General features: G+C 54.2%; 1 protein-coding gene across 1 annotated transcript; it reads right to left on the bottom strand.

The window, feature by feature from the left end:
* Positions 1–1,269: 1,269 nt before the first annotated feature.
* ARRDC1 (arrestin domain containing 1) lies at positions 1,270–27,617 on the bottom strand. Its single transcript, XM_052667674.1, has 8 exons — positions 27,414–27,617; positions 15,212–15,322; positions 6,180–6,230; positions 5,528–5,682; positions 4,868–5,050; positions 4,322–4,498; positions 3,681–4,086; positions 1,270–2,973 (listed from the first exon to the last, which is right to left on the bottom strand). Exons 1-8 carry the CDS (start codon positions 27,529–27,531, stop codon positions 2,909–2,911), a joined length of 1,266 nt encoding a protein of 421 aa, XP_052523634.1. The 5' UTR covers positions 27,532–27,617; the 3' UTR covers positions 1,270–2,908.

Genomic DNA, 27,617 nt, shown 5'->3' with positions numbered 1-27,617 from the left:
GTCAATGAGGGAGTTGGGATGGGATGCGTTCCTGTTGCAGGGGGCTGGAATTGTGTTCAAAGATGGGCCGCCATGTCCGTTATTCCAAATAATTCCTCCAGGCAGCGGCAGAAAACGCTTCTATGGAGCTACTGGAAGTTCAGCGGAAAGCTCAAACAGGAGCCGACATCCAGCGATGGGAACCGGGGCCGAGGAGGAGCTGCAGCCCTTCTCACACTGCGCTCAGCTCCGGGCCCGGCAAACCAAGAGCTGCAAAGGAAAGCAGCAGAGCAGCCAGGCACGACTCGACCACGTTGGTTTGGGGGCAGAGCAGCCCCCAGCGAAGCCGTGTGGGGCAGCAGGAGCCAAAGCAGAGTTCGGTGGAACACAAACAGCACTGGAGAGCAGGATGGGCAAAGATGTGCACAGCGAGAACGAAGCAGCATGAGAAAGGACAGAGGATATTTTTGGTGCTTTCCATTGAATGCGGTTTGGAAACAATTATCTCACAGGCCTCCCTCACACCCCGCCACTTCCCCTCCTGATTGCAAACAAAAGAGAAAAGAAAAAAAAAAAAACAAAGCCAAACAATTGTTTATAAATTTGAGCCAGGAATTGAATTAATTCCTACATATGAAGCTTTTCTATCCAGAGCTGAATTTAGCAACCAGGCTTTTGTCTTCAGCACAGAGTTCAGAAAGAGGAGAAGGGAAGGAGGGGCCCACAGGAGCTGCCTGTGACTCCAGGCTGCAGCAAGGCAGGGATGATCCCATTGCTCTGCCACGGAGCGTGCGCCCCAAAACTGCTTTCCTGCCCTCTGGCACCTGCTGTGAGCACCCCACACCGTGAGGCATCCAAGGCCAGGCTGGATGTGGCTCTGGGCAGCCTGGGCTGCTGGTTGGGGACCTGCACACAGCAGGGGTTGGAACTGATGAGCACTGTGCTCCTTTGCAACCCAGTCTAGGATTCTATGACTCCGCTGCCACAGCACGCTGGGCTCACAGCCCCTGGTGGGGGTCAGAGGAATCTTTCACCCTGCAGTCTGGGATCACCAGGCAAAGGGGAAAGTCCTAAATAATAAACGCTGGGCAGAAGCACAAGGCGAGCAGAGAGTGAGGAAGAATCCTGGTGTATGAGAGGCAGGTTGTGCCTCGGGCTGCTTGCAGAACACTGAGACAAATCCAACTTGTTTGCGATGGTATCAGCAAACTGTGGGCACAGGGAGCAGCCTTCCAGCTGACCCAACAGGCACATGGGTCAGCATCAGAAACGGAAGAAAGAGCACAGCAGTTTCTCTTGTAATAATTTATTAAATACAGCATTAAAATTTGTATTTATGAATTCGATCATTAAAAACAAAACTTTGTCTCATATATATATATTTATATATTTAAGGACAATGATCATCATTCGCTCAGAACGGCACCTTCTCTACTCTACCCTTAAAGCAGTTCAACACTTTTAAAAGAAAATAAAACAAAAAGGGTTTTGCAAAGGAAGAGTGCAAAGCAGGGCTTGTCCCCAGCAGCAGCCGGGGGTGTGAGGAAGCAGAGCTGCTAGGAGGTTCGTTAGATGTTGCCTGCCCAGCATGAGGAAGTGCGGGACCCATTCTCAGGGGTGCCAAAGGTGCAGTCTGCTATTTCAGCCTTGGCTGAATGCCCACAGCTCTGAGTGTCCTGTGTTTGGTTTCCTCAGCTTGGGCAGTCCATGCTAAAAAGCTAAACGACAAGGAAGGGGAAAAAAAAAAAAGAAGGAAAAAAAAAAAAAAAGAAAACAGGAAAAAAACAAACAAAAAAAGTTGCTTTCGGTATCCCAGCTTCTTCCTCTGACCCGCCGGGTCCAGCAGAGGCTGTGAGTGAAGTGTAGCAGTTTGTGCTCCCACTCTCTCTCCTTTCTGCATCCTGCAGGGGCTCTGGAGATGAGCAGCACAGCAGTACCGGCCACCCCCGAGCCATGCAGCCCCCCGTGCTGGTGTGGGAGCAGGGAGCAAAGGGCCAGGCTGAGCCTGGAGAGGGGGGCACCGCCGAGGATGGGGCTTCCATGGGCAGAGTCCTTGGGCAGATGCAGAGGTAGCATCAGACATTTCTGTAACTTGATTGTCGTGTAATTCTGGCCTGCCTAAGGCCAGACAGCTGGGATGGAGAGGGTGCCCTGCAGGAGCAGGAGATGGGGCACGGGAGCTGGTGTCCCCTGTTGACAGGCGCTGGTCATCCTAGCAGCAAGCAAGGACGGTCTGTCTCCTCTAGAAAGTTATCCTTGCTAAAAAGGCTCCTTGCTGACAGCCTGCTCTCCACTCAGCACAAGCAGGCGGCGGTCCAGGTCACTGCCCAGGCACCAAAGGCTGCCAGTCACTCATTCCACCACGCAGGTACAGCAAGGGCTTTGTGCTTTTGGCTTGGCAGGAGCCCCTGACCTTCCAACCCTGCCTACTCCACGAAAGCTCCTGTTTCACCTCCCCCTGGGACCTACAAGGACGAGGAGGAAGAGCTCTGAGAAGCATTTCTGGAGAGCACGCAGCCCACAAAAGAGAAGAGAAAGTTCACACAGCCCAGCCTTCACCTACAGTGGAGACATGCCAAGACAGGAGCGTTTCAGATAAGGCATCGCAGGTGCTTTGATAGTAAAGCAGTTAGTGGTGACTTCAGTACTTCCAATACAGGCTGCTGCAGAAGGCATCCCTGGGGCAAGACCAGATCTTCCAGCTTTTGGTGCAGCAGAATGAGATGGTTCAGACCTCTCCTACACACAACACGGGCTGTTCTGGCTGCCCTTTTATCTTCCCCCTCCCAAGAAAGAGACTCAAGAAGCCCAGGCCAGGATGTGCCATTTGCTCTGCCAAGCAGGCGAAGAGATAAAAAGACGCCTTCTGCTGTACCAGACTTTGCAGCAGGCTGGTGAACCGTGCCGACGGGACGTGGAGCAGGGGAGGTTAGTTGCCATTGCTGATGCTGGAGTTGGCACTGCTGCAGCTCTGCTCATAGGATGGAGGTGCCTCTGCAGGGAAAGGAAACAAGAAAGGTTTTAGTGGGAAGTTCCCTGAACCTCTATCTATGTAAATCAGTACTGACATAGCAAGCTGCTAACGTGTGTGCAGGCACTCCAGGACCCACAGCCTGCCCTGCTGAAGTGACACATCTGGGCATCTCTCATCATCTCAGTGCTGACTGACTGGTTTATCCATGTAGGACTGTGCCATGCCACTGGTCCCAGCCACCTCAGAGAAATACTGCTTCAGCAACGCAGTGTGCTGGGATTTCCCAAGCTCTTCCATCCTGGGCAGTCTCTCAGTGCCCACCCCCACAGCTTCTGTCTCCAGACCAGATGCAGGCCCACTCCAAAGCAGACATAAGATTTCAGTTACATCACTTTCCTGGCTCTGCTCCCGCCAGCCTCACCACAAGCCAAGGAGTTTTTATATCTGTGGGAGGCTGAAAGCTCATTTCAGAGCAGGGAGATCCTCTCAGAACAAGCCTAGAGCAGCATGGGTGTGGATGTGGGAATGGACAGCTGGCTGTCACAGCCACAAGGAGCTCCTTCAGAGAAGGCAGGCAGAGAGCTCTCACAATTTCCCCTGACTTCAGCCCCCGGCGAGCTGACATCTCTATATGCCAGGCTTTTCAGCTAGCAAAGAGACTCCTGTCATAGCAGATGTTTGCTATCACACTGCCAGACTGTTTAGGTCTCAGGAACGGGATGCTCACCGTATGGGTAGCCCCACGTGCTGTATTCTGGAGGCAAAATGAGCGAGCTAGCAGTGGGCACGGGCACCACGTTTCCCTCGGCGTAGTAAGGGATGGTGGCTCCTGTCGAGAGGCAGAGGGTGGGGTGATTTGGGGAGCCTGTCTGCTCCGAGTCCGCTTCCTGGAAGCTCAGTCCTGGGGCGTAGCTAAATGGCTGCTGCTGGGAATGGCTTTTGGTGGGGATCAAGACATTGTCCATTGGGTGATAACCGCCGGCTGCCTCCTCTTCCTCCGGGGGGGCACTGGGTACCACTGCAGATGGCAGGTGCTGGACAGACCGGGAAGGGCTCAGGGGGACCCTGTTCACTGCAATGTTGCCAATATAAATGGGAAGGGTGACTGAAACCTCCGGTGACTTGAGGGAAACCTGGAAGAGAAGGAAGAACAAAGTGACATCCTCTTTGTCGTGCGTTGCACAGGGCGCAGGTAGGCTCACCTAACAAGGAGCACAATAGCACAAGGGCAGCCTCACCCATCATTACTGACCAGCAAAACAAGTCACGCTGAGTTCCTCAGCAGAGCTACATCTTTGACAGCCACAAGGTGCCCCCCACACACAGCCATCACTGCAGCACAACCCACCAGAGCATCACGCTGCTCACCTGGATATAGTAATCGATATGTATGAGGCTGCAGCCCTGCAGAATGGACTGGGGCAGTGCTGGAACAAGGATCTGCTCCTTCCATTCCGCATGTTTCCAGGCTTTCACTCCTGAACCTTCCACCTCTGCGATGGTCCTCAGGTCGTAAATCCAACGCTTGGATTTGTAGGCCACTTTCTGTGCAGACAGGAATAAAAACAGCTTGCAGAAAGATTGCAGACGATCATCCTTCCCCCACAAAAGTAAGGCAGGACACAAAACCACTCAGTTGTTCTGTCAAGTTCAAACGTAATGCACGTATTACAGGGCAGGATTAACCCATCACTGCGTTATGGACTGAGGTGCGATAAGCAAGACAAGTCCCACCACCTCTTTCCCCAGGAAAGCAGAGGGAAACAAAGCTAGCCAGAGGTCTGGACTATTTGCTGCCACCTTCCAGACAAAAGCAGCAGCAATGCTCACTGTGGTGAAAACAGCCAGCTTCACAATTGCCTTGTTGAGCTGGATGATCAGCATAGCCAAAGAATCATCTTCCTGGATGCTTACCTGCAGTAGGCTGGCTACCACAGCCCCGGTGTCCCGGCCTGATTTGTTCTCTATGTCTGTGCGGAGCTGGATCACCTGCCCCACAATGTACCCCTTCAGATCTGAGGTGGCTGTCAGGACAACGTTGCCGCTTTTCACGAGCTTGTAGTTGAACTTCTTGGTAACAGACATAGTGTTGGGCTGCTGCAGGAGACAGATGGTGACCCAAGAGTGTCAGAGAGCCTCCAGGAAAACACTCAGACCCAAAACATGCAAGCAGCAATGTCTGCTCTGAGAGGCCATGAAGAACCAGTAGCACAGACAACAGGCCTCTCTCCTCCACTCCCCCCAGTTTTTCCTGTCCTGTTAGCATCTCTTCAAGTTCCCCAAAGCCAGGTCTCTACAAACACCTGGTGCTATTGGCTGGGAGAGATGCCTCTCTCAGCATGTTCAAAATTCATTAAATCTTCCAAGCAATAGGTGGAGGAGTCAAAACAAATCACTGAGTGGGGACTGATGGCAAGGCAGATCAAGAGCAAGAGTCCTCAGGCTGCTCTTGCACCAGCAGGACATGCAGTCAGAGAATTATCCAAACACACAATTATTCCCAAATATCACTTATGACAAGGAGAAGCAGCCTTGATTGCCTTGATTCCCAGCCAAACTCATCCTTGTTCCTACCTCAATATCAAGGATGTCGTTCAAGTTGAGAGGGCAGAGAACATAAAAGATCTTGTTGCACTTGTAGTCCTTGGAGAAGCGAGGTGTGTCTATCACAGCTTTCACCTGATGGAGGACCTTGCCAAAAGGACCTTCAAATGATGTAGGAGCAGAGGCTGGAGTCAAGACAGAAAGAAAAGGTGTCACAAGACTCAGTTAAGCCAATCATTTCTGTGTTTGAGACAGTTACTCTTCACCTGAAGCTTTATGCAAGCATCCGAGAGACAGGGCACACATGACTTCCTAAAAAAAGATCTGGGGACGAGGACTTGGGTCACCCAGACTCTCTACAGAAGGCACCCCCACGCCACAGCAGAGCACACTGCACCCAGGACAGCTGGCCAGCTGCAGCCAGGACCGCTGTGCCCAGGTGAAAGCCCACAGGGTTCTGCCCGAGCTGTCAGTGGCACTGCAGACCCAGTTTTGCTCCAGATAGGAGCATACAGCTTGCCTAAACTCCTCTGCTGCCTGTGGTCAACCTTACAGTCCCCTCTGGCACCCCTGGGCCTTCCCTGCCTCCACCAGCTAGTCACCAGCTGTGCCTCAGCAGAGCTCCCAAAGCTGGGGTCCTGGCTTATGTGAAAGGGCCTCCAGCTGTGCATCTGCATCATACCTGGCAGCAGGAACTGGAACGAAAAGTTGTGCTCCCCAGCTGAAAGGACTCCTGTGGGAGATAAGAGTAACAGGTAAGTGGGAGGTTGTCACCTTGGAAGGGTATTTTTGGAGCAGGAGCTTCTGGCAAGAGAGTCCAATCCCAAGGGAATGCACACAACTCGTCCAGCTGCCTTCACCCCGGGACACCACCATGCTCACCCTCTGCATCCAAGGAGCAACTCGCCTGTCCCTGGGGCAGGACACGTTTGTGTTCCCAATGAGGCCTAGGTTAAGATACTTGGAAATACCCTGGTCCAGACAGGGCTGAAGGGATGCCAACGCCACATGCTTTAGAGGGCAGTTAGCCCCACATTACTGACAGAGGGCACTAAGAAGGAATGCTGTGTTTCCTTCCCTCAGGGAGGCTGTAGCCACTGAGGGGAAGATGAGGAAGCAAAGGCACTGCCTGCAGGTGGGGTAAGGAGGTCTGGTGGGCACCAGGCTGGAACCAGAGGTCCGAATCCCAGGCCTAAATGCACCTCCACAGATCCTGGCCCCAAGATGGGACCTGCAATACTCAGCCCAGCTGTCTGGAGAACCAGAGTCAAGAAGTAACTTCAACAATGTCCCTGAATTCTCCCCTTGGGCAGTCGTAACAGTGTGGGGCAGAAAACCACAGCTGTGAATTCCCACATATGGCACCCAGTGCTTCAGGGAAGGCTGCAGGCTCCCAGCCCAGCGCTGGGAGTTCAAACCTCAGTGCTGGTTTTCTTCAGCTCCCTGCAACAGCCGCCTCGAGGGCACAGAGCGGAGCCAAGACCTGGCACACAGCTCCAGCAGCAGCTCCAACCCCAGGCTCCCCTGCATCCAGCTGGTCCCCCACCCCTCCAAGGACAGCAGTGACCCCAAACAGGCCCCATGGTGTGAGCTGGGAGCACCAGGCAGCTCCTCGGGCTGCCTTCATCCAGCAAAGCACCAAGATATAAAGAGGAATCCACATTTGCTGAATAAACATGAGAGGTTTTGTTTTCAGATTGGCAGTGCTAAGAGGAGACCTGGATACCTATTAACTCAAGCTCTGTTTGTTCTGCTTTGCAGGATCGCTGCTGGAGGTACCAAGGCTCTAAATTTGGCTGGCTGTTTAGTTGATGCAAGAGCAAGGAGACAGCTTGCCTGTTAGCAGTGCTGGCTCTGCAGAGCTGACAGTAATAACGCCCTGGTACCAGGTGATCAGGTGGGTTACACGACAGGAAAAGGGAGCAGAGAATAACCCCCATTTGCAGCACATGCCCTGGTAGATGAGGCAGAGTTCAGCCCGGTCCACAGTTCCTATCAGGAAGCATTGCACAGCCCGCAGCCCCCAGCACACACAGCTGCAGCTGATTTCATCCCACTGCTACAGTAAGTCAGGAAGGAAAGAAGAGCTGTCTGTTTACACACTTAGCCTGGAAAGAAAGGAGACGGTTTGCCCACTGCCATCGCTCCAAGCCAAAATACACTCCTGGTGATCTCCCTTCTCATCCCCAGATAAAACCGGATATGTAGGCTAAAATGCAACGTGCCGCCTTGTCACAAGGTGGAGGCATAAAGCAACTCAATGGCTGCTCTGGAAGCCTCGAGACATCGCAGCCTTCTCCTACTGCCTTCTTGGGAAGGGCTCAGTGGAGGGCAGCGCTCGGATGCAGAAGGTGCCTTTGCTTGGAGGTTCCAGCACAAAGCCTCGCTGGCACAAAGCACTCAGCCACTGCTCCAAGAGCTCCTGCCTCTTATTAAGGCACATCCTCACTTTTGGGAAGCAGCTTTATGCACTGAATTTTCCAATGGTACAGCAGCCTGGACCAAGCACCTACCACTATAACACACGACATGGTTTGCTTAATGAATGGCTAATGAATGACCAGCTGCTCAAAGGGCCCCAGCACGCTGTGCCTGCTTTTGCTGCCCACGTCGCAAGCCTGGAGGCCACTGCAGCAGGGAGCTGTGGGCAGCCCCATGCAGGCATACCCAGGGGCTCAGTGCCAGAGCTATTCCTGAGACAAGGCTCAATAAAAATAGATGAAGAAAAACAGAAGATCCTGACCACGATGGGAAGTTCCTGTGAAAGCCTGGGTGCGCTCAGGTCCCTGGCAGACTGACAAAGCTGCTGGGAAGCCCGGGTGCTGCAGAGTGCAGGCAGAATTCACAGCAGCCAAGCTGCTCCCTGCTCCTGCACCAGGAGCTCTGCTAAGGACATGCTTAAGCAGAGACCAGGCCAGGTTCACAGGAACACAGCACGGAGCTGGATCCACACACTGCGTGCCCCAGGGCTCCCAAGCGGCTTTTAAATGCACAGAGTGAGGGGAAAGGGCTGTGCAAGCTGCCACAGCCTCACCAAGCCATTACCTCACCATTCCCCAAAGCCCAAACAAAGGCCACAGTGTGTTCAGATGCAAAAGCTTTTCCTGAAGTTTACGTGCAGCTAAAAATAATCTTGAGAAAGTCATTAGGCAGCAGAGGGAGGCTGCTCAGCAGGGCTCTGCCACGGGGCTGTGCCTGCAGCCCTCCTACCTGATAGGAACCGAGCCAGCAGGGCCCACACCGCAGATATCCTCCCTACAAAGTCCTGGAGGGAAAGGAACTGCTGCCATAGGAAAAGAAAACAAGCAACCCAAGGAGGTGGAGCAGCAGGGACACGCTAACAGTGCGGAGCAAAGAACAACCTTGGAGATTTCCCCTCTTGGTTCCACTGCCAGCTAGGGTTTGTCCAGACGCAGAAGGACGACTCTCCCTTTCATGGCTCAGCCACTCCTCTCGCTGCCAAACTGGGAAAGGGGCCTTGTTTGCACCGGTGAATGTGGAGGAGGGTGTGCAGAAAGGAAACGGTGTTCATACTGAGCTCTCTATCCAGCACCCAGGAGGGCATTAGGGTGCCTGGTGCCCTGTAGGGCATCCCCTGCGATGGGGAGCACAGCCCTGAGCCCAGCTCCACTCTGCAGACCATCTCAGAGCATCCCGTGGCACTCAGGGCATTCACTGTCACCCTGCTCACCTTGTATGCTGTCCAGGCACAGAGGTTTTCAGACTTTCCCCAGGGTCACACAGGGCTCCTGTGCTCGGCTCAAGCTGTCCATGCCTTGAGCCTGCCCTGCAGCTGGATGCACCTGCAGATAGGTTGAGACTGATGCACAAAGGTGCAGACAGCCCTGGCTGGTAGGGATCCCCTGGCAGCAGATCTGAACTGCACAAAGCCTGTATGCTTCCCAGGCTTTTCTGCAGCTTTCCCTCCAACAGCCCACGCAAACAAACTGCTCTTACAGTACAGGTGGGGCCTGAAGTTCAAACCAGTGCTGCCACGGAGACATCAGCCAAATGCCTCCTTCCAGTTTGTTGACCCAGTCCCAGCAATTCCATCCCAAATCCCTGCAGGAGCCAGGGCTCTGTGCCCAGCAGTGCCTCCTGCCAGCCCACAGCAACCTACCACCACCAGGACAGAGTGCCCAGCTCAGTGTCAGCAGGGCATGGAGCTGCAGAGAAGCCAGCAGAGGGCTGGGAGATGCCTTGCCACCGATGCACAGCAACGATAGACTCAGCTGAGCTGCATTACTCACCCCTCTGAAATCTCACACTCTGATGCACTGGGAGAGACAGCCCAGACGTCTGAGCATGCTGGAGCCTGCAGGGCCAGACAGCTGTAACGGCAGCGCAGGGTGCAGCACTCACCTCTCCCTGCCTTGCCAGGCTTCATGCACAGCTCGACAAGGGCTACAAAGATGGATATTCAGCATGCTGCTCCCTTCTGTTTCCCAAAGAGGAGGGTGCTACCTGTTCTGAGCCAGGACCAGGAGCCTGGTAGGTGTCCTCCACCTCGACACGGAGCCAACTCCTGCCTGACCTCCAGCCCTGCTGGCTGTTAGCACCCTGCCAATGACACTGCTGCTCTGAGCACAGACAAGTTTAGCCTTTGGACAGGACATACTTTTTGGTTGTTCTAACAGGGGAACAGCAGGCCTGGCCATATGGCAATATCTCTCTGGCTACTCAGTGAGCGATGCAATGAGTGTGCTGGCCAAAGTCTGCAGCAGGGCCAGGTACCTGGTGCCTGCTGGCTCCCTGCCACTGCTCACAGCAACAGGAGCTCCCTGCAGCATCCTGCTGCCCCAGGGCACACGAGCTCCCCAAAGCCACCGAATTCAGCAGGTATCAGTGCTGCAGATGCCCAGCTCGAGTTCTCCTTGGGGCTGACATGATTGGCATCGATGTGAACAGCAAGAAAGGAGCAAGGTTTTATTTCTGAGCTGAGAAAGAGGCAGCCCTGCCAGCACCGACAGCCCGGCTGGCTCCACTTACACCAAGCCCAGTTCTGCACTGTGTGACAGGAGCCCAGTTCCTCAGCTGCTGAAGTTCCATCCCTCCACACAGCCCTGACAGCCAGCACCTCGCACCCCTGCCCTCCTCTGCAGCCCAACAAATTGCACTGTAAGCAAAATCAGGGCCTTTCTCATCCAGAGGCTGTCTCAGAAGGGAAGCATTAGCTTTGCCTGCTCTGGGGCACTTCAAGGGATGCTGGGCAGTCGCAGCATTAACACCAGGACTCCCATTCTGGGGATTAAGCTAGTACACTAATACAAACTACAACAAATGAGGGTACACACACCCATTTGCTGGCACCAGCCCAGCAACGGACACAGGTGCTCTCAGAGGGAGCAGCAATAGCCTGAACAGCCCCAACAGCAAGCACAGCCAGGGGAGGACACGGCCTTCAGCTTGGCTTTGCTTGCCCAAGAGCACTGCTGCTATGGAGCAGCCTTCAGCTGATCAGGACAGTGCACAAGCGGTGCGGGCATGGCCCCAGCTCTAGGCTCCCATTCAAAGCAACTTGCTCATGCTGGATTAGCTGCACACAAACACACGGTGGGAACAACCTCCGGTGCTCCCATATGGTTAACACTGCTGAGATAAACCCTTCTGTAACACAGGAGGTAAGCGCAGAGGAAGAAAAACACACAAGAAGGCTCAGCAGCAAGGCTGCAGTAAAGGCTCCGCTGCTTACACTTCTCTGTATCAGCAGTTCTCAGTGACATTTTCAAAGAATTAGTAGGATTTGGCAGTACAGCAATGCTGCAAAAACCTCTGAGGATTAACAGTGATCTACTGAGGCAAGAAATTAGGAAGTGCTGAGATAGCTGCTGGGACCCACAGTGACTGCAGCTCTTTCCACATGGTTTTCCTGGGCTGAATGTGCCGTTACTGCTCCACAACCTGCAGCACAGTGCAGGCACAACCTGGCACCACAGACTCCTCAGGGCTCATCACTGCTTGCCTTTGCTCTCACCTCCTCCAGGGCTGTCCAGCCCCGCTGCTCTGCTCCCTCCTGCAAACACTTACTCCAGAGAACAGACCGAGACCCTCCCTGCATGGTTCCATGCCTGCCCAGTCAGGTCATCACGATTTTTTAATTCTGTTGGAAGACAGAATTGTAACCTTTCAGTCTGTGATGGCTAGGAAGATGTTGTGCCAGGCCAGCAGGGAAGAGGTGATGCACAGCTGCCCCATTTTAGCACTTTGCACAAGAAATATGCCAGAGGAGGAAGCAGGTGTAGCAGCCAGGAATTCCCCACAGTGCCTGCTAGCTAGCTAACAAGCTGCCAAAAGGAAGGTCAGCTGGCAATTACAGCCAACTCCCTGCATGGGTTCAACTCAGGTACAAACAGGATTTAAAGAAAAAGTCTACCTTTGCATGCACAATCCATCCACAGGGCAAGAGCCGTGTGCACAGCCTGAGACAGAGCACGGCCAAAGCAAACAGCCCTGTGCAGGCTCATGGCAGACCTGCTCCTCTGTGGCTGAACGAGGCCAGAGCTGCAGAAGGGGAGGGGAGAGGAGCGCGAGTCCTCTGCAGAGCTGAATTACTCCATTATATGGGATCAAGAGAAGCATCTCTGTCTGAGCAGTGGGGACAAGCAGGGCTATTTTGTACTCGCAGCAACTGGTGTACTTGATCTCCTGTACCACAGATAGCCAGGGAAAACCAACACCACTCACGTTTGTGGGTCTCCCTTCATCACTGCATTTTTTTCCTCTTTGCAAAAAGATGACCCAGGACGAGCCAGCACCAGTGAGCAAGGGGCCAAACAAACTCAGGTCAGGTGGGAAAAGCAAACCCTCCCCTCTGGAAGGCAAAACAAAGAGGTCCCTCTCCCAACCCCACCCCACAGGCTGAACAACCTCCACAGCCCTGCACAGTGTCCTCAGCAAACAGCAGTGAGGCCCTGCCGGCATGCACTCAGAGCAGCTGCTGCCTGCAGCACTTCCTGGCAGCTTCTCTGTAACGAGCAGAGTTCATTAAACCACTGGGCTGCAAGTCTTTGCCAAAGCTAAAGCATGGACCCTGAGCAACACCCAGCTCCTAGAGGCAGGAGCACAGTGGTGAGTGGGGCCTTCTGAGCTGCTCTGAGCCAGGAGGGAGCCTGAGCCACCCACACTGATGCTGCTCTGATGTGGAAGCAAGGAAAGAAGGATGTAGCCAGTGCCTTAAACAGTGCCTTGTGCTGCAAAGTGGGCACACGGTATTTTTTAGGGTCTGTCTCCTCTCATGCAGGATACACCCTTTAAGAAAAAATAAGTCACATCTATGAAACAAATGACAGTTGATGCCACATAGGATTGGCTGCCCCCACCCATAGTTCAGCAACAAGGTGTGTGGGTGCAGAAGATCAGAGTTGCTCTCAAATACTTAGAGAGTGTTCCAAGTTTCCATAGTTTTGCAAACCTCTTCTCCCAGCACGTCCTCCAAGAGCACAGGCTGCTTTTCTTCTTATTTATTTTGCCACGCAAAACATGGGAAGAGATCACGCAAGCATTTTATCAGACTGAGCTTCCCTCTCTGCTCCATCTCACAGGAGCAGGGCTGGTGCAGCCCCAAGGACAGCAGAGCTGGGCACATGGTGATTGCATGGCCTTGGGGACACCTGGGCTCCTCCCTCATGGTCTGCCTGCACGAGCCCTCTGCCAGAGGTCCAGGGACAGTGCCAGCAGGGAGGCAGGGGTTCCCCTGCACCCAGCCCATGGCCATTCCCTGTTCAGAAAGGACACAGGTGGGCTGTGTCTCTGTACCAGGGGCGTCAAACCATGGATGGCACGCCAGCCACATGCACATACACTCTGTCCCAGCTGCAGACAGCCGTATCACCTTTGACACAAGAAGCAGAACACAGTGACAGTATCTGGTGTGCTGCTCTGGATTGCAGCTAGCTGCAACCTGCTTTTTCCCCAATATTGCACTGTACCTTTGCAAGACAGGGCAGTAACAGTGCCACAACACACCTCAGCTCTGAGCTCAGCGGTCCTACAGGACGCATTCTCCCTTTGCTGCATCCACAGCTCCTCGGATCAGCCCTGCCCCACCAGTGCTCGCTCCCTCCTGCCCTGGGCTGCATTAGTACAGGAAGATGGCAGCATGCAGCCACCACAGCAGCACCAAGGCACAGCAGCACGGCCCCAGCACTCCTCAAGGCTCAGGCCCAGGCCACCTGCAGCACTGGGGTTGACACTTGAACCCAGCAGTGCACAACAGGTTGGGTTCCAGAAAAGTCAAGAGCAAAAAGACTAGTGCTTTTTGTGATGACTTGAGGAGCTGGGAGTACCAGTTTTTGCAGGTTTTCTGGAATTCAGGTATTCAAAGGTGTCACATTAAGGGACAATTCTGTCCTTTCCCATTTGCTCCAGATGTCAAGGGGAGAGCTCCCAGATCCAATCCTTCAATAACCAAGTGCAGAAGCAGCCATCAGCATTTCCCAGGGGCAGCAAACCCACCTTCTCCCACTCCTATCTCATAGCTTCTGCTGTAACCATCACAGAACCATCCACAGTAGCACAGTTTCCTCATGAATCATTAACACTAGAAAGAAATGAAAGTTCATTTTCAGTGCAGTTGCAGGTTTAAGCTTCTCCAGGAATCCACCATTGTTCACAGTCCCCAGCTCACCTACACTGAATTGCCTGCAGCCCCTTACAAAGCTTCCAGGATTCTGCCAACCCAGCATTCACAGTTGAGACCCCTGGCTGTGATCACTACCACGTCCAAAAGCAGGACCATCTCTCATTGGCCTCCCAAGCAGTCTGACTCCTCCTGCAGCCCCTAGGCTACCAGCCAAGCTGCGCAGTGAGCCACCTCCCTTCCTGGGGCCTGAGCAAGCAGCGCTGTCTCCAAGTGAGGTCAGACTCCCCTCCATGCTAAAAGCTCTGCTTGAGAAATCGCTGAGGTGGCAGCAGCTGCCACTTCAGCTTCACCCATTTCCTGTTACTAGATCAGAGGATCAGTGCAGCATCAGAGGACTGCTAGCCTGGCCTACTGCCACGTTACAATTACTGCTACAGCCAGTGTCCTTAGCAGGTGAATAGTGGCACCTCTCGATTCTGATAGGAGCCAGAGCACAGCATAAATTATTTATGCTGAGGTTGACCTATTTAATAGCAGAATGACAGCATTCATTTGAGCCCAGATTCCCCTGAGGCTACTGGTGTCACTTTACCCACAAGGATAACACAGCCCCACTGCTCTATCTCTAGGCATCTGGGCTGGCAGCTGTGTGCTGGGAGCTGCCATAGGCTGCTCATGCCAGTGCTCCTCCTGGAGGACAAGCAACACCTCCACTTCCCTTTCAGTGTAGTTCAACCATTCCCAGCCTGCAATCAGCTTCAGCTGACCAGTTCTGATAAGGTTTTGATACTGCCATAGATAACAGATGGAAAGCAGAGCAGGGTGAAGGCATAGGGCTTTGTGCTCACAGACATCCACCAGCAGCAGCAAAGTGGCTGCTGACAGCCCCATTCTAGACAAAGCAGAGCCAGAGGATGCACCATGTTTTAGGTAGCTGCCAAGTTGTGCAGCCAATCAGGGTGCCACTCTGCACAACTCATGCTGTCTCCAATATCGGCTCATACATTCTGTGCACAAGTCAAAGCAGCCTATGAAGGAGTATTTCACATCAATGCACTGCTGCAGACCAGTCAGCCGTATCCAGTAAGAAACCACACACCCACAGATCACCACCACGTCCTTGTGGAGCTCACCTTTGTCTGCCAGAGACAGTGTGCTGTTGAAATACTGTTCCTCCACGGTCCAGGCAGTGTCATTGATCTTGTTTGACACTCCACAGAATCCAACGCAGCTCACCTTGATGGCTGTTAAAGAGAAACAACATGCATAAGACTGGGAAAAAGCAAAACTACAGCTTCAGACTTCCTTCGAGGCCTCGTGAACGCACACGGGGTGGAAAAAGGGAGCAGGGGAATCAGGTCACACCTCCAGCACAGAGCACACTTTCCCCTCGCTCTCAGCACTGCTACACTCTCTCTGCTCCCCCAGTGCTACTTGCAGCTGTCAGCACCAGTAAGTTCTCATGCTGGCTGTCTCACACTGTAAGGGCCCCAGCAGTAACTTCAGCACAAGGGCTGCTGAGTGTTGGTGCTTCTCAGCAGCCAGACAACACTTCAAGAGAGTACCTCCTCCTCCTGCAAGAGATACAGGGCTCACAGCAAAGCCACACAGCCAGGTCCAGAAGCATTCAGGATGCCATTTGACCATCCCAAAGTAAACACAGAACCAGAGCTATGTTTGTACCCTGCCCTAGAAAAGTCATCCCCGTGCCTACCCTGCTTGTTACACAGCAAGAGGCACCTGCAGTGCTTTGCTCCAGCCTGAATGTCTCCTGTCTTGATTCCCACCAGGTTTTGCAACAGCTTTAACAGATCCCACAGAACTCCCTTGCTGGACCTGCTGGATGCATACTTCTACTTGCAGAAAGGCAGCAGGAGCCACCAGACAGGCTCTGCTCCCATTTCACCCATCTGCTTACTGCATCCAAGAAGCATCTCACAGGAAGCCTCTCCCCAGGAGGCAGGCAGCCAATCTGCCTGACTTTGGGGCTGCCTTCCTGCTCCAAGCTCCCCTACCTCCTGTCTCCCAAGCACTGAGCTGCAAGCAATGCTGCTCACAAGCACCCCACACTGCTCTGTGCATTGCCTGCCCTGCCAGCCCAACTCAGGGTGGAAAGAAACCCAAACCCAGCTCTCTCTGCAGAGGGAACGCAGAGTTCACACCCCAGTCTCCCTCCCTGTGCTTTGCCATAGGAGTCCAGAGCGAATGGGCTGCTTGGGGCTCCAGTCCCAAAGGAGGAACAGCCAACCCACAGCCCTGCTCACCTGGTCACAGCCGGACCATGACCTGGAGCACCCAAGCTCACTGCAGCCTCATCCTCAAGGGCACGGGATGAACAGTGGCAGATGCCAACTCTCATTAATCAAGCACTGCTACGCACTGGCTCTGTCCATGTCTGCGAGGCACACCAGCACTTCTGATGCTGGAGACAAAGCAAAGAGCATGGCTGGCACAGCCGTGGCAATGAGCATGGCTGTGCTGAGCTGGCATGGATCCCCTGGAGCACAGTGCAGTGCTCAGCCCCCACCTACCCCACACAGACCCACTGGGGAAACCCACTGCTCTCATCAGAGGGCAAAAGGAGCAGCTTTAGCAGGGTGGGAGCTCTCCCAGCACTGACAGCCCGGCTGGCTGCATTCACACCAAGCCCAGGCTCAGCCACTCTGCTCCCAGAAATGGGAAATGTGAAAAAGCCTCAGCAGGAACAGGACGGACCGCCCCGGAACAGGCTCCCCACAGCCTCCCTCAGCCACAGAGTCTTAAAGATAACGACCATCTGAAAAGTTTAAAGATAACTGCCATCTGTTGCAACACGCAGACGCTGGGCTGGAGATGGAAGTCTTCCATCCAAGCCCGCCTGCTGCACTGCAGTGCTCAGGCATTCCTGTTCCTGGAGGCAGGTGGGTGGCACTTTTGCACACAGACACTACTGCCCCATCTCCCTTCTTATGGGAGACAGGGACTCAGCAGTGCCAACTGCTGCAGCCCAGCACTCAGAGCCAACCTTTAGCTGCTGTTCCCCATTGCAAGCTGGGCTCCTCCGCAACAAACCTCAGGGCTACACATAGGCCCCATCCGAAAGCCTTACTGCAGCCAGCTCCTCTATAGGAGGAGTCCTAAAACATGGACTGTCCACAGGGCTGTCAGCCCCAAGGCCTCTCAGCTGATCACCAACAATCCAAACTGGCTTGGTCACAGCCAAGAGGGAAGGCTTCTGTCTCTGGGTCCTCACCATGGGTGGTCCTCTGCTGTCACGGTCCTGGAGGTCACCCCTCTTGGGGCTCACAGGCTCTAGTTCACAGGGAGGAGCCAGGACATGCAGCAGCTGACAGGCAGAACGCAGGCATGCAGCGCTGGGGGCAGCTGCGAGCTAAAAGTGGGGTCAGCAGGACAGCTCTGGGAAACCAGCAACATCAGAGCTGCAGCAACTGGAAGTGCAAAGTTCGTCAGCAGGGCTGCCAGGAAGCTAAGTGCACAGTCTGAAACTTTCCAGGAGCTCCCTGCAGGCAATCTCCATGCCAAGTAGCAGATACAGAAAATGAGTTCGTACATCAGAACGGCCCGATTCTGGTTGTTAGAAACACGTTAAAAATGCCTCCTAAATCCAGTCGTACCAGCAGCCCCAGTTCCCATGTTCCTGCTCTCTGTTTACCCAGATTGCTTTAAATAAATACAGGGAAAAAAAGGCAAAAAGCTATAGGGAAGTGAAGGGGTGAGCAAAGGGCAGCAAGAAGTGGAGAAGCGCATCACAGAGTGATGCAGAAGGCAGCAGCCCTTCACCCCCACGATCCCCCAGCACTCTCAGAAGCAGCAGCTTGCATCCAGCCAGACGCATCTTTAGCAACGCACCGCAGCACTCGCCAAGTGCTGGAAATAAAAGGAGACAGCTCAGCCATATCCATCTCTGCTCTAAGCAAAAATAGATGCCAGGAGCTGGGTACGTCTGCCTTCTTCCAGGGTGATGTAAGGAGAGCAGCCGTACACCTCAGATTACTTTTTCTGTTGATCCAGCCAGCTGCCCTCCCCGGGGAGCTGGCGCCGCATTGCAGGCAAGGGGAGAGCAGAGGGCATGCAGCCCTCACCCCAATTTCTAGAACCCAGCTGAAGAGCCTTGAGTTTCTGCCAGTTGAAGCCCATGCCAGTCAGTATCTGGACTGATGGGCCCAGGAGCTTCAGCCGAGAATGGTGAGCCCATACCCACAAGCACAGGGCTAGACAGGTTCAAAGCCACCCCAAAGCATCCTCACACACACAGCACATCCCAAAGGAGCTTGCAGAAGGGCTGCTGCGTGCCTGGCTCCAGACAACAACAGCAACAGGGAGGGGAGGAGGGCTGTGAGAGCCCAGCAAGTCTGCATCAGATAGTCTTCATTTCATGGCAACCAGCCAAGAGGAGCCCTTTCCTCACCCCTCTCCATCGGAGCCGCAGCAGGCAGCTATCAGCATGCTTCAATTAGATTCTCCCCTCTCTCCGGCCCCAGAAGAATCTGTGCCTACAGATCAACAGGCTGTCACAGCAGCACTGCGGTTCCACTTCTTTGGGGTGGGGGGAAACGAGACCCACAGCAGCCCACAGCCTCTTCCCTCAAGCCCAGCTGACAGCACACAAACTGCCAACCCCATCGGGGCCAGCGTGGGGGACTCAAGGCCTGCACACAGCACAAGTGCAGCTCTCGAGCAGTTTGCAGAGATTTGGTGGTTCTTAGAAAAGCTCTACTAAAAAAAAAAACAAAACAATACAACAAAACCAAGTACCAAGGAAACCAAGACCACAAAGAGAAGCACAACAAGGCCTTGGACAGGTTGGCTTTCACAAACTCACCAGTACAAGGTCTGACACAAAGGGCTCCTGTCCTCCTCTGCACAGGAAGGCTGGAAGCTCACGAGATAAGCTGCTCCTCAGGCTCCCAACCATTTGCACAAATATACTAAGAATCTATTAATTAAACCAGCAAGTCCTAATTAATTCTGAGCTGTCCTCATCCTTTTGGGACCTCCTTCAGACGCAAAAAGACCCAGGCATTAAGCAAGCCAGCAAGGCAAGAGCAGAGCTAGCATGGAGCTGAAGGCAGCGGTGGGTCTGGCACAGTGAAGGACTGCCCAGAGAAGTTCCAATCTCCTCCCACCCCAGAGCCCAGCTCAGGGCCACAAAGGGCACTCAGCCTCAGGGAAGGAGGTGTCCCCATCTTCTCCAGCTGTTACAGTGGAGCTGGCTCTGCCACGTCAATGCAGGAGGTCCCTGCTGGGTCTTTCTTACACACAACTTGAACCCACAGCTGCAACCCACTGCAGGAAGCCTGGAGCATCAGACAGCGACAACTCCACCTGCAGCAACAACTGGGCAGTGATGGCTGTGCTATATGGGTGACCCATACTGTTACTTAAGCTAAAGGTGATTGGCTTTAGCCAAAATCCACCCCAACAATATATCAAGGATGTTCGTATCCCAGAAACACAGACTTCTCCAAAGAGAGACCAGGCAGAGCTGTGCCTCCTGGCCAGGTCTTTTCCCAGACAAGGTCAACCCTCTCCCTTTGCAAGCGCTTTCCTCTATCATAGATACACAGCAGGAACGCCTGCTGTTTCCAGCCCCTGTCCAAAATCAGAATTCTGCACACACCCCAGAGAAGAAAGCAAGCTGCTGGGCTCCTGGTAAGGACAAACTGCAGGCTTTTCTCCCTTGCAGAGCTGACAGGTTTATTTATAGCATCACAGAGTTTTATCAGCACGCGGGCTGCCCTCAGAGAAAAGGGGTCATCTTGAGCATCTGGAACGAAATCCCTGGCTGAGCACGTTTAACGAGCCTGTCTTCACCCACGTCAGGGCAGGATGGGAGGAAACCTCACCGGTGAGTAGGGCCACCCAGACACCCAGGGGACAGCCACGTGCCACTGAGCCCCGATGCAACGGGCCCAAAACCTGCTGCATCCCCACACCAGGTCTGATGGCTGCACTTCAGCCCCCATTTCACTTCCTGGAGTGCTGCTGCAGCCGCCTTGCTACAGACACACTCCTGCAGCATCCCCTTTTCTCAAAACATCCTCTTGCAAAAAAGAAGTTTTCTGTAAGCTGCAGAAGGATGTAGGTGCTGCGCCATCATAGCCAACCACCAGGCCCGTGGGCTTCCTGAAGAAGCAGCCCTGGCCACGGTTCAGGCAGCAGCATGGCTTCAGAGGAAGCAGGGAAGAAAAAAAGTCACACCTCAGCCCAGTTCAAGGAGCCCAAGCTCTCACTCCATTGTACACGTGGTTCAGGAGCAACGCTCTGTGCAACATGGAGCAGAAATGGGTCTCCGGGTGCAGGAGCAACTGAGCACCACCAGCTGCATGCAGAGGGACTGGTATCTCCCTCCCAGGATAGGAGGGCAGAAGCCTCTGACCAGGCAGCAGCACAGCAGGCACTGCAGGAAATGCAGCATTTAGCACAGAGATCTCATGCTCACCATGGAAATCTCTGTGCCAGCCACCCACCTCAGCTGCAACACCAGCACTTGTAGCCTCCTTCCTAACATCCATCAGAAATGCAGAGGAGCTGCAGATGAGAGGAAGGCCAGAGGGGATGTCATTCTTCTGGTGCAGTAAGGCAGCTTTCAGCCTCAGAAAACTCTTTTCTTTCTGCTTCTCGTGGCATAAGTTCAGAGAAGGAAACTGACCTGACTGCAGACAGACACACCTGCCCTCCAGTGCTCCGTTTGAGACTCGCTGCACCAACAGTCAGAGCATCTCTACCTTCAGGGCTGGGCCTCTGATCAGCCCCATGGGAGGGGAATACAAGTCCCACATGGCTGAGATGCAGCAGAGAGGAGCCGGCACAGCTTCACCCGGTGCACAGGAATGCTGCCAGGACCGCCAGCACTCAGCACTGCAGCCCAACCGCAGCCACCTTCCTCGGGCTGAGCAGTGTGAAAATGAAGAGAGGAACCACTTTTTTTTATAGCTTGCCCAAATGGAAAGAGGTTTCCACCCAGCACTTAGCCCTACTTTGGGCCAAAGCAGTTAGGATATTCCAGTACACACTAAAAACAGAAGAACTGGGCAAGAAATCCCACCACAATAACCACACCGCTGGTCCCAGGAGGCATTCTCTAGGTGCTTGAAGACCAATCAGGTCCACACTGTAGCAAACCGCTCCTTTAAACTCATTGTCAAACACACTTGTTCCTTTCCTGCCAGCACCAAGCACACCAGCAGCACAAGCCAGCCATTCAGCCACAGCAACAAGGCCGAGCTCCGATGTTCTGGGAACACCAGCCAGCCTGTGACCACCAGAGCTCTGCTCTTCCCACTCCCTGGGCAGGTTTAGTGACCTCCTCCCCCACACCCCCTGAGTTCTGCACGTAAAATAATCAGCCGACTGATCAGGTTTCTCTGCTTACCACAAAGAGGTTGATTCAGAGCCTACTCCCTTTTCAGGCTCTTTCTAAATAAAGGCTTCAAAGAGTTCTGGAAATTCATGCTCAACAGGCTCACAGAAACACCCAAGCAGGAGGGCTGCATTGGGCCAGCTTCTGCTGAGGGACTGAATCACCCCACTTTCTGCTGGTGATGGGCACGCGTACCTAGGAGCTGTGGCTCAAGCAGCTCCTCCAGAATCATAGAATCACCTGAGTTGGAAGGGACCTTAAAGGCCATCAGGTCCAACTCCCTGCAATGCACAGGGACACCCACAGCTCCAACAGTGCTCAGAGTCACATCCGGACTCACCTTGGGTGTCCCCAAGGATGGGGCACCACCACTTCTCTGGGCTGCCTTTCAGAACACTGCCAGACACAGGGCTCCGGGCCCACAGCCAGTCCTGCAGACAGCATCAGTTCTGGGAAGTGGAGGAGACATTCCTCCCTCCCCTCCCAGTGCTCAAGGACACTCCTGGGCACTGAGTCTCCAGGACTCATTCCACCAAGAGCAGAGCAGTCGCAAACTCAGACTGATAGAAAGAGGCCTGTTAGAGGCTGAACACCCCCTGTCACACAGTGAGAGGCAGCAGCACAGACAATACTGTCACAGCCAGGTGTCTTGAATGAGTTTGTCCCCACAGCACCGAGATGGACCAAAGAGGCAAGTTCACAACTGCTCAGGCATCCTGGTGTGGGCAGATGGAGCCATCTAGAAGGAAAGCAAACAGAATGGGGACAAGCAACCAGAGCTCTGTGCTGCAGCCCACCTGCCCTGCCACTCAGCTGCAGGCAGCAGCTCCCGAGGAGCAGCCAGAGCATGCCGAGACCTGCAAGGCTCAGCTTGGCTGCTCCCAGGCACGAGCCCATTGCCAGCTCACCCCTCCTGCAGGGGAGGTTTCAAGTGCCTCTTCCTGAAGAGCTTTATTTATAGCCAATAAAGTCAACCAGTTGAGTCCCCTGTATGCACGCAGCCTGGCTCCCTGGCTGGAGGCGATGCATGGCACTGGCAGCCATGGCAGAGCACAGCCGTGTGCTCCCAGTGAAGGTTTCTCACACCATGCTGAGCTCCCAACCACTGCCTTCACACATCTCAGCTGTCAAGAAATATTCCTCCCCCAGTTCCAGCGACTTGGGAGAAAGCAGCCAGAACCCAGTTTCATTCTGCATAAGAGCTCCTATGATTTCCTTTGATGCAATTCAATGTAAACAGCTGGATTCTCTATTTTTAGCAGAATCATCAATTTGGAAAGGCAAATTATGTCTTCTTGTTATTAGCAGAGCATCAGATTCATAACAAATCCCTACTATGCTAGGAGGAGTACGGGTTCCTAAGATGATGCACACAGCCAGGCTGCACACCTGCAAACAGTGCTGGGGTCTCAGAGCTCACCCTCCAGACCTGACACCCAGCCCCATGCTGATGCTCTCCATCAAGAAAGCACATCAAACCTACCCAGTGAGCCTTCCTCCCCACAGATGCTGCTGCTCTGACCCGAGTCTTACTGCAGGGAACACCTGGGGTTAAGGCGAGTGCACACACATGAGGGAGGAAGAGTAAGCAGCAGCAGCACCACCCCCATCTGCAGCCAGAGCCATCGAGAACGTGGCTCCTTCAGCAAGAACAAAGGACTGGAAGTTATAAGCACTAACACTGCAGAAATGATTCATGTTTTTCGGAAACAGAAACAGCCTTTTTGCTGCGGATATCTGATAAACTCTGGTTTTCAATCAAGACTGAAGTGCTCAAAGGTCGGGGCATTTTTAAACTAAACAACTCTCTGAACAACTGCAGACTGGCACAAACTTGCCACCCTCATCTTCCCAAGGAGGTGGAAAGCAGGGTCTGTCCTTACCTTGGGACACCCCCATACTGTCAGGGTGCTGACACACCTGTGGCAGTTCGCTCATCTGTTCTGTTCAACCGTGTGGCGCTCAGCACCCTTCTAAATGCCACATGTGATCCCAGGCAGAGTGGTACCCAGCCAGGGCTAAGCACTCCCTGGTAAAAAGCCTCCATTCACAAGCTTACCTGTAGCTGAACAAATACACACAGATCGCAGACATAAAATGGGGACTACAGCCATGCAGGCATACCTGCACACAAGGCTCACAGCCATCCAGGTCCTTTACACTTTTCCTTCCTCTTGAAGCACTTTTCACTTCCACGCAGGACATTAAGTGACAACTTTAAGAGCAGCACAAAAAAAAAATAAAAATCACACTTCCACAGGAATTGCTGCCTTCAGAGGTCACAGCAGTCGCCTAGAGGCTGCACAGGCAAGATCTCAGTGCTCAGTCCTCAAGTAAAGAGGCACCAAAGCTAAATGCTCAGTGTTCTTCTCAGGCTGTTTCAGGAGCACCTGCCCTAAGCAGAAGGAGGAAAGTTCCTTCTCTCCCAGCCCCCGGCTGGTGCCGGTTTGCAATGTTCCTACAAGGGATGGGAAGCTGCCTCAGGACGAGGGACTGAAAGCCCAGAGTTTCTTGCTCCTGGCGAGGGAGCGTCCCTCCTGCCTACCTGAGTCCCGCTCAGAAGACAAGCTACAGCCCTGCCAGCTCCACACTGCTGCAGGGAGGGAACGCGCAATCGCACCCCGTTTGTCACACTTGGAAGATAATCAGACTGACAGAGCTCCACTCCACTTGTCCTCTCATTTTGTTAAACAAGAGGGAAGGCTGCAGCACATCTCCTCGCCAAAGAAAGCAGCAAACAGTTTCTCAAGATGAGCACAAGTGGTGCACGGGCGGGGGGAGAAGCAGAGAGCAGCACAGGCTGCGGAGACAAGAGACACAAAACATTCCTGTGATTAGTTATTGACTCCAGGGGAGCTGAGCTCCAGCAGCAAGCCAGCCAGGATAGCAAAAATCCCTCTTTTGTTCCCCAGTCTCAGACAGGGTTGGCCACACAGCTCACTGCTGTCTCGCTCCAAACAATGAGAAAAGAAAGTTAATCCACTGGCACTGCTGCCGGAGCCATCCAGCCTGCTGGGGCGATGCTGCAGAGCAATCCGAGCAGTCCTGTGTGTCACTGTCGGCCGCTGCTGTATCCCACCTTCCAAAATCCCTGAGATCACACTCAGCTGTGTGCTGCTGGCATCGCACTCCTTCACCGGGCTGCATCCAGAGCAGGGCTGAGCCATGGGACCCTGCTGCCTGTCTGATGGACACATGAAAGGATGAATCCTTTTGCCACTGCTTCACAGAACAGCCTAAGCCACAGCCCTTCTGCAGGAACATTTTCCCGTGTCACAGTCCAACCTGTACAGAGGATTGGGGCTATCAGAACTCTCAGGTGTCACCATTTTCCCCACGCAGGGCAAGGCTACATCATGCACTGCCAAACCCAAATTTCTTCCTGCTACCCTTCCAGGGACACAGAAATGACCTTTTAGTTTGGGCATACAGCTTGGGATCTGCCTTCAGCCCCCTTCTCCACTGCCAGATCTCCCAGTTTTCCAGGTGAGAAGTCAAACCGTGTACTACATTAAAGCAGTAAATGATGACTGCCAGGCTCTGCAGAAATGAGAATTATGTACCTGGGTACTTCTAGAGCACAGACAGCAGTATTTTTGTCTGTAGATTTGTAGTTCAAGGGACTGATTTGAAAGTCGAGTCATCATCGCATAAACCTGGACAGCTAAATAACAGAGTACAGAAACCGTGCTGAAATCTGCTCCAGAAAGCGCTTTCAGTTTCTTTTCTCTCAGTGACCCAAGAGATAGGACTGTTATTTTACCGTTACACTTTTGCCCACAAGAAGCATCTTGAGCAATAGGCATCAGGGCTGAAATAACCCACATGGCCCTGGATGCTGTAGAACAGTGAGAAAAGTGCTCCAGTACCCCTGAGCAGCATCAGCGTTGTTCCAGCATGCTCCTGCCAGCAAGCAGGGCTGCCCGTGCTCTGCAAGGAACTTCCTTCCCGCCCATCTCCCCCAAATTACCTCTATACCCGGCTGTCCCAGTGCCAGATTCCTGTTAGATTAATTGTTCTTTGTACACAGGCGCTTGATGATTTACCCAGCAAGTCAGGCACACCAATTAGGGACATGCACTCCCATTAGCGACCTCCCCCGAGGCCCAGAAGTCCTCACAGGAACACCTCCGTCCTGGCACGGCCACGGCGTGAGCGTGCCCCACTGACGTGGCCCCAGAGGGTCCACATGGTCACGAAAGGTGAGTCACCATTTGTGACTCTGCTGCATGGCCAGCAAGGCCAATGTGTTACTGAACAGCCATTACAGCAGTCAGAGGGCTGGCAAGGAAGCCAGCGTAGGTGGGAGCATTTATGATCCTATAAGGTGTGTCTCCAGTTAAGCTTTCCTATGACCCAAGACTTCCAGCATGTTTGGCAAGGCAGAGCGAGCTTTGTTCGCTTGCACTGACCATCCTTTGATAGGGGCAATTTCCAAGAGCCATAAAACAAGGTACCATGTGAAGTAATCGTCTGCAAGCTTGTTTGTGTTTGCTGTCTCAAAAACTACACACGTCAGACCAGTTCAGGAAATAGAAAGCGCCATACCTGGATGCCATGAGCATGACCCTGCAGAGGGGAAGCACCGCACGCTTTCCCCAGGGAGCTGCTTGTTAGTCCTGGTCACAGGAGGTGTGGGTGAACACAGCACAGAGCACAAGCTGGGGAAGCCACAGACGTTCCACCCACCTCTCTCCACAACCCAGCAGAACTGCAGCATAGAATGGCCTGAGCTGAAAAGGATCATCTGGTTCCAACCCCCCTACTATGTGCAGGGTCATCAACCAGCAGCCCAGGCTGCCCAGAGCCACATCCAGCCTGGCCTTGAATGCCTGCAGGGATGGGGCATCCACAGCCTCCTTGGGCAACCTGTGCCAGTGCCTCACCACCATCTGAGTGAAAAACTTCCTCCTAACATCCAACCTAAACCTCCCCCATCTTAGTTTAAAACCATTCCCCCTCCTCCTATCACCATCCACCCCACATGCCCAGAAGGCACAGCATGGAAGAGGCTGTCTGACCCACTGCCATCAGATCCAGCTGCCAGCTCCGCAGAGTACCTGCTGTTGTGCCCAGAAAGATGCTTTAACCACCACTCCTGTTCTCCTGAAGGGGAGACCTGCCCAGCAGGTAGCGCACACAGCAAGGAGCCGCCCCGCACCCCACAGACACGGGCACCACATCCCCACGTGCACTGCTTATCTGGGCCGCCGCAGGCACCAGCCACAGCAAGCTGCCATCCCAGCGGCGAAGCCAACACGCAGTGACCTCAGCCCAAAACGGGCACTCGCAACACTTCTAACACAAGAAGGCACAGCTCTCCTTAAGTTCTGCCTCCATGCACGTGCTGTCTCTCAGGCCCTGCGCTCGCTACGGACGGACAGCTGAGCCCGCACAGATGCACCCAGCTGGAGGTCAGCACGCACCGCTGCCAGCGCCTTGGGTGGAAGGAGCCGCCGACGAGGAGACGCACGCGCTGCGCTTGGGAGTTAAACAGCCGACAAGCCCGCGCTTGTCCAAGATGCTTCTTTTCCTCCCGAGGAAGCTCCCAAAAGCCACTGTGGGCACCTGGGAAAGATGCTAAAGGAACGGGAGCAGCGCGGTGGGGCAGCACGGCGAAGGGAGGCTGCGTTTGAAGCTCTTCGGTCATCCTTACCCCCAGTAATTTATCACAGAGACAGAAGCGAACAGGACAACCTCAAGGAAAGCAAAAAACCAGTCCGCGTTTCCGCAGCACAGCACGTGCGATCGCTGCCGACTTCTCCGGAGCAGGGCAGCCCCCGGGCCGGCAGCCCATCCCGGGGGACCGAGACCCCCGTAACGCAGCCGCCTGCGGGATGCTCCGGACCGGCGCGGCCCGAGTGCTGAGTGCCGCGGAGCGGCTGCCAGCCCCGAGCCCCGCTCCGCTCCGGCCGCGCAGCGCCGCCGCCCGGGGAGCCCCGTCCCCGTTCCCGGGCAGGCCCCGCGCTCACCTCGGTACTGCAGCGAGCCCGAGAGCCGCACGGTGACGGTGCCGGCCAGCGGCTCGCCGGGGCTGTAGATGACGCGGCTCTCTCCCAGGCGGATCTCGAACAGCTGCACCTTCCCCATGGCCGCGCCGGCCCGCTCCTCTCCGCTACTACCTGCCCTGCCGCTCCGCACCGCGCCGCTCCGCGACGGCCGCCCCGCCCCGCCGG

The sequence above is a fragment of the Tympanuchus pallidicinctus genome, unplaced genomic scaffold (genome assembly GCF_026119805.1).
Source record: "Tympanuchus pallidicinctus isolate F22 unplaced genomic scaffold, pur_lepc_1.0 scaffold8, whole genome shotgun sequence".
Taxonomy (NCBI): Eukaryota; Metazoa; Chordata; class Aves; order Galliformes; family Phasianidae; genus Tympanuchus; species Tympanuchus pallidicinctus.
This window is presented reverse-complemented; position numbering and strand designations above follow the sequence as displayed.

Coding starts and splice junctions, on each gene's coding strand:
- ARRDC1 (XM_052667674.1), bottom strand. CDS start 27,531: ATGGGGAAGGTGCAGCTGTTCGAGATCCGCCTGGGAGAGAGCCGCGTC. Junction 15,323..27,413: donor GGGCTCGCTGCAGTACCGAG/GTGAGCGCGGGG, acceptor TCTCTTTAACAG/CCATCAAGGTGAGCTGCGTT. Junction 5,051..5,527: donor ACGACATCCTTGATATTGAG/GTAGGAACAAGG, acceptor TGTCTCCTGCAG/CAGCCCAACACTATGTCTGT.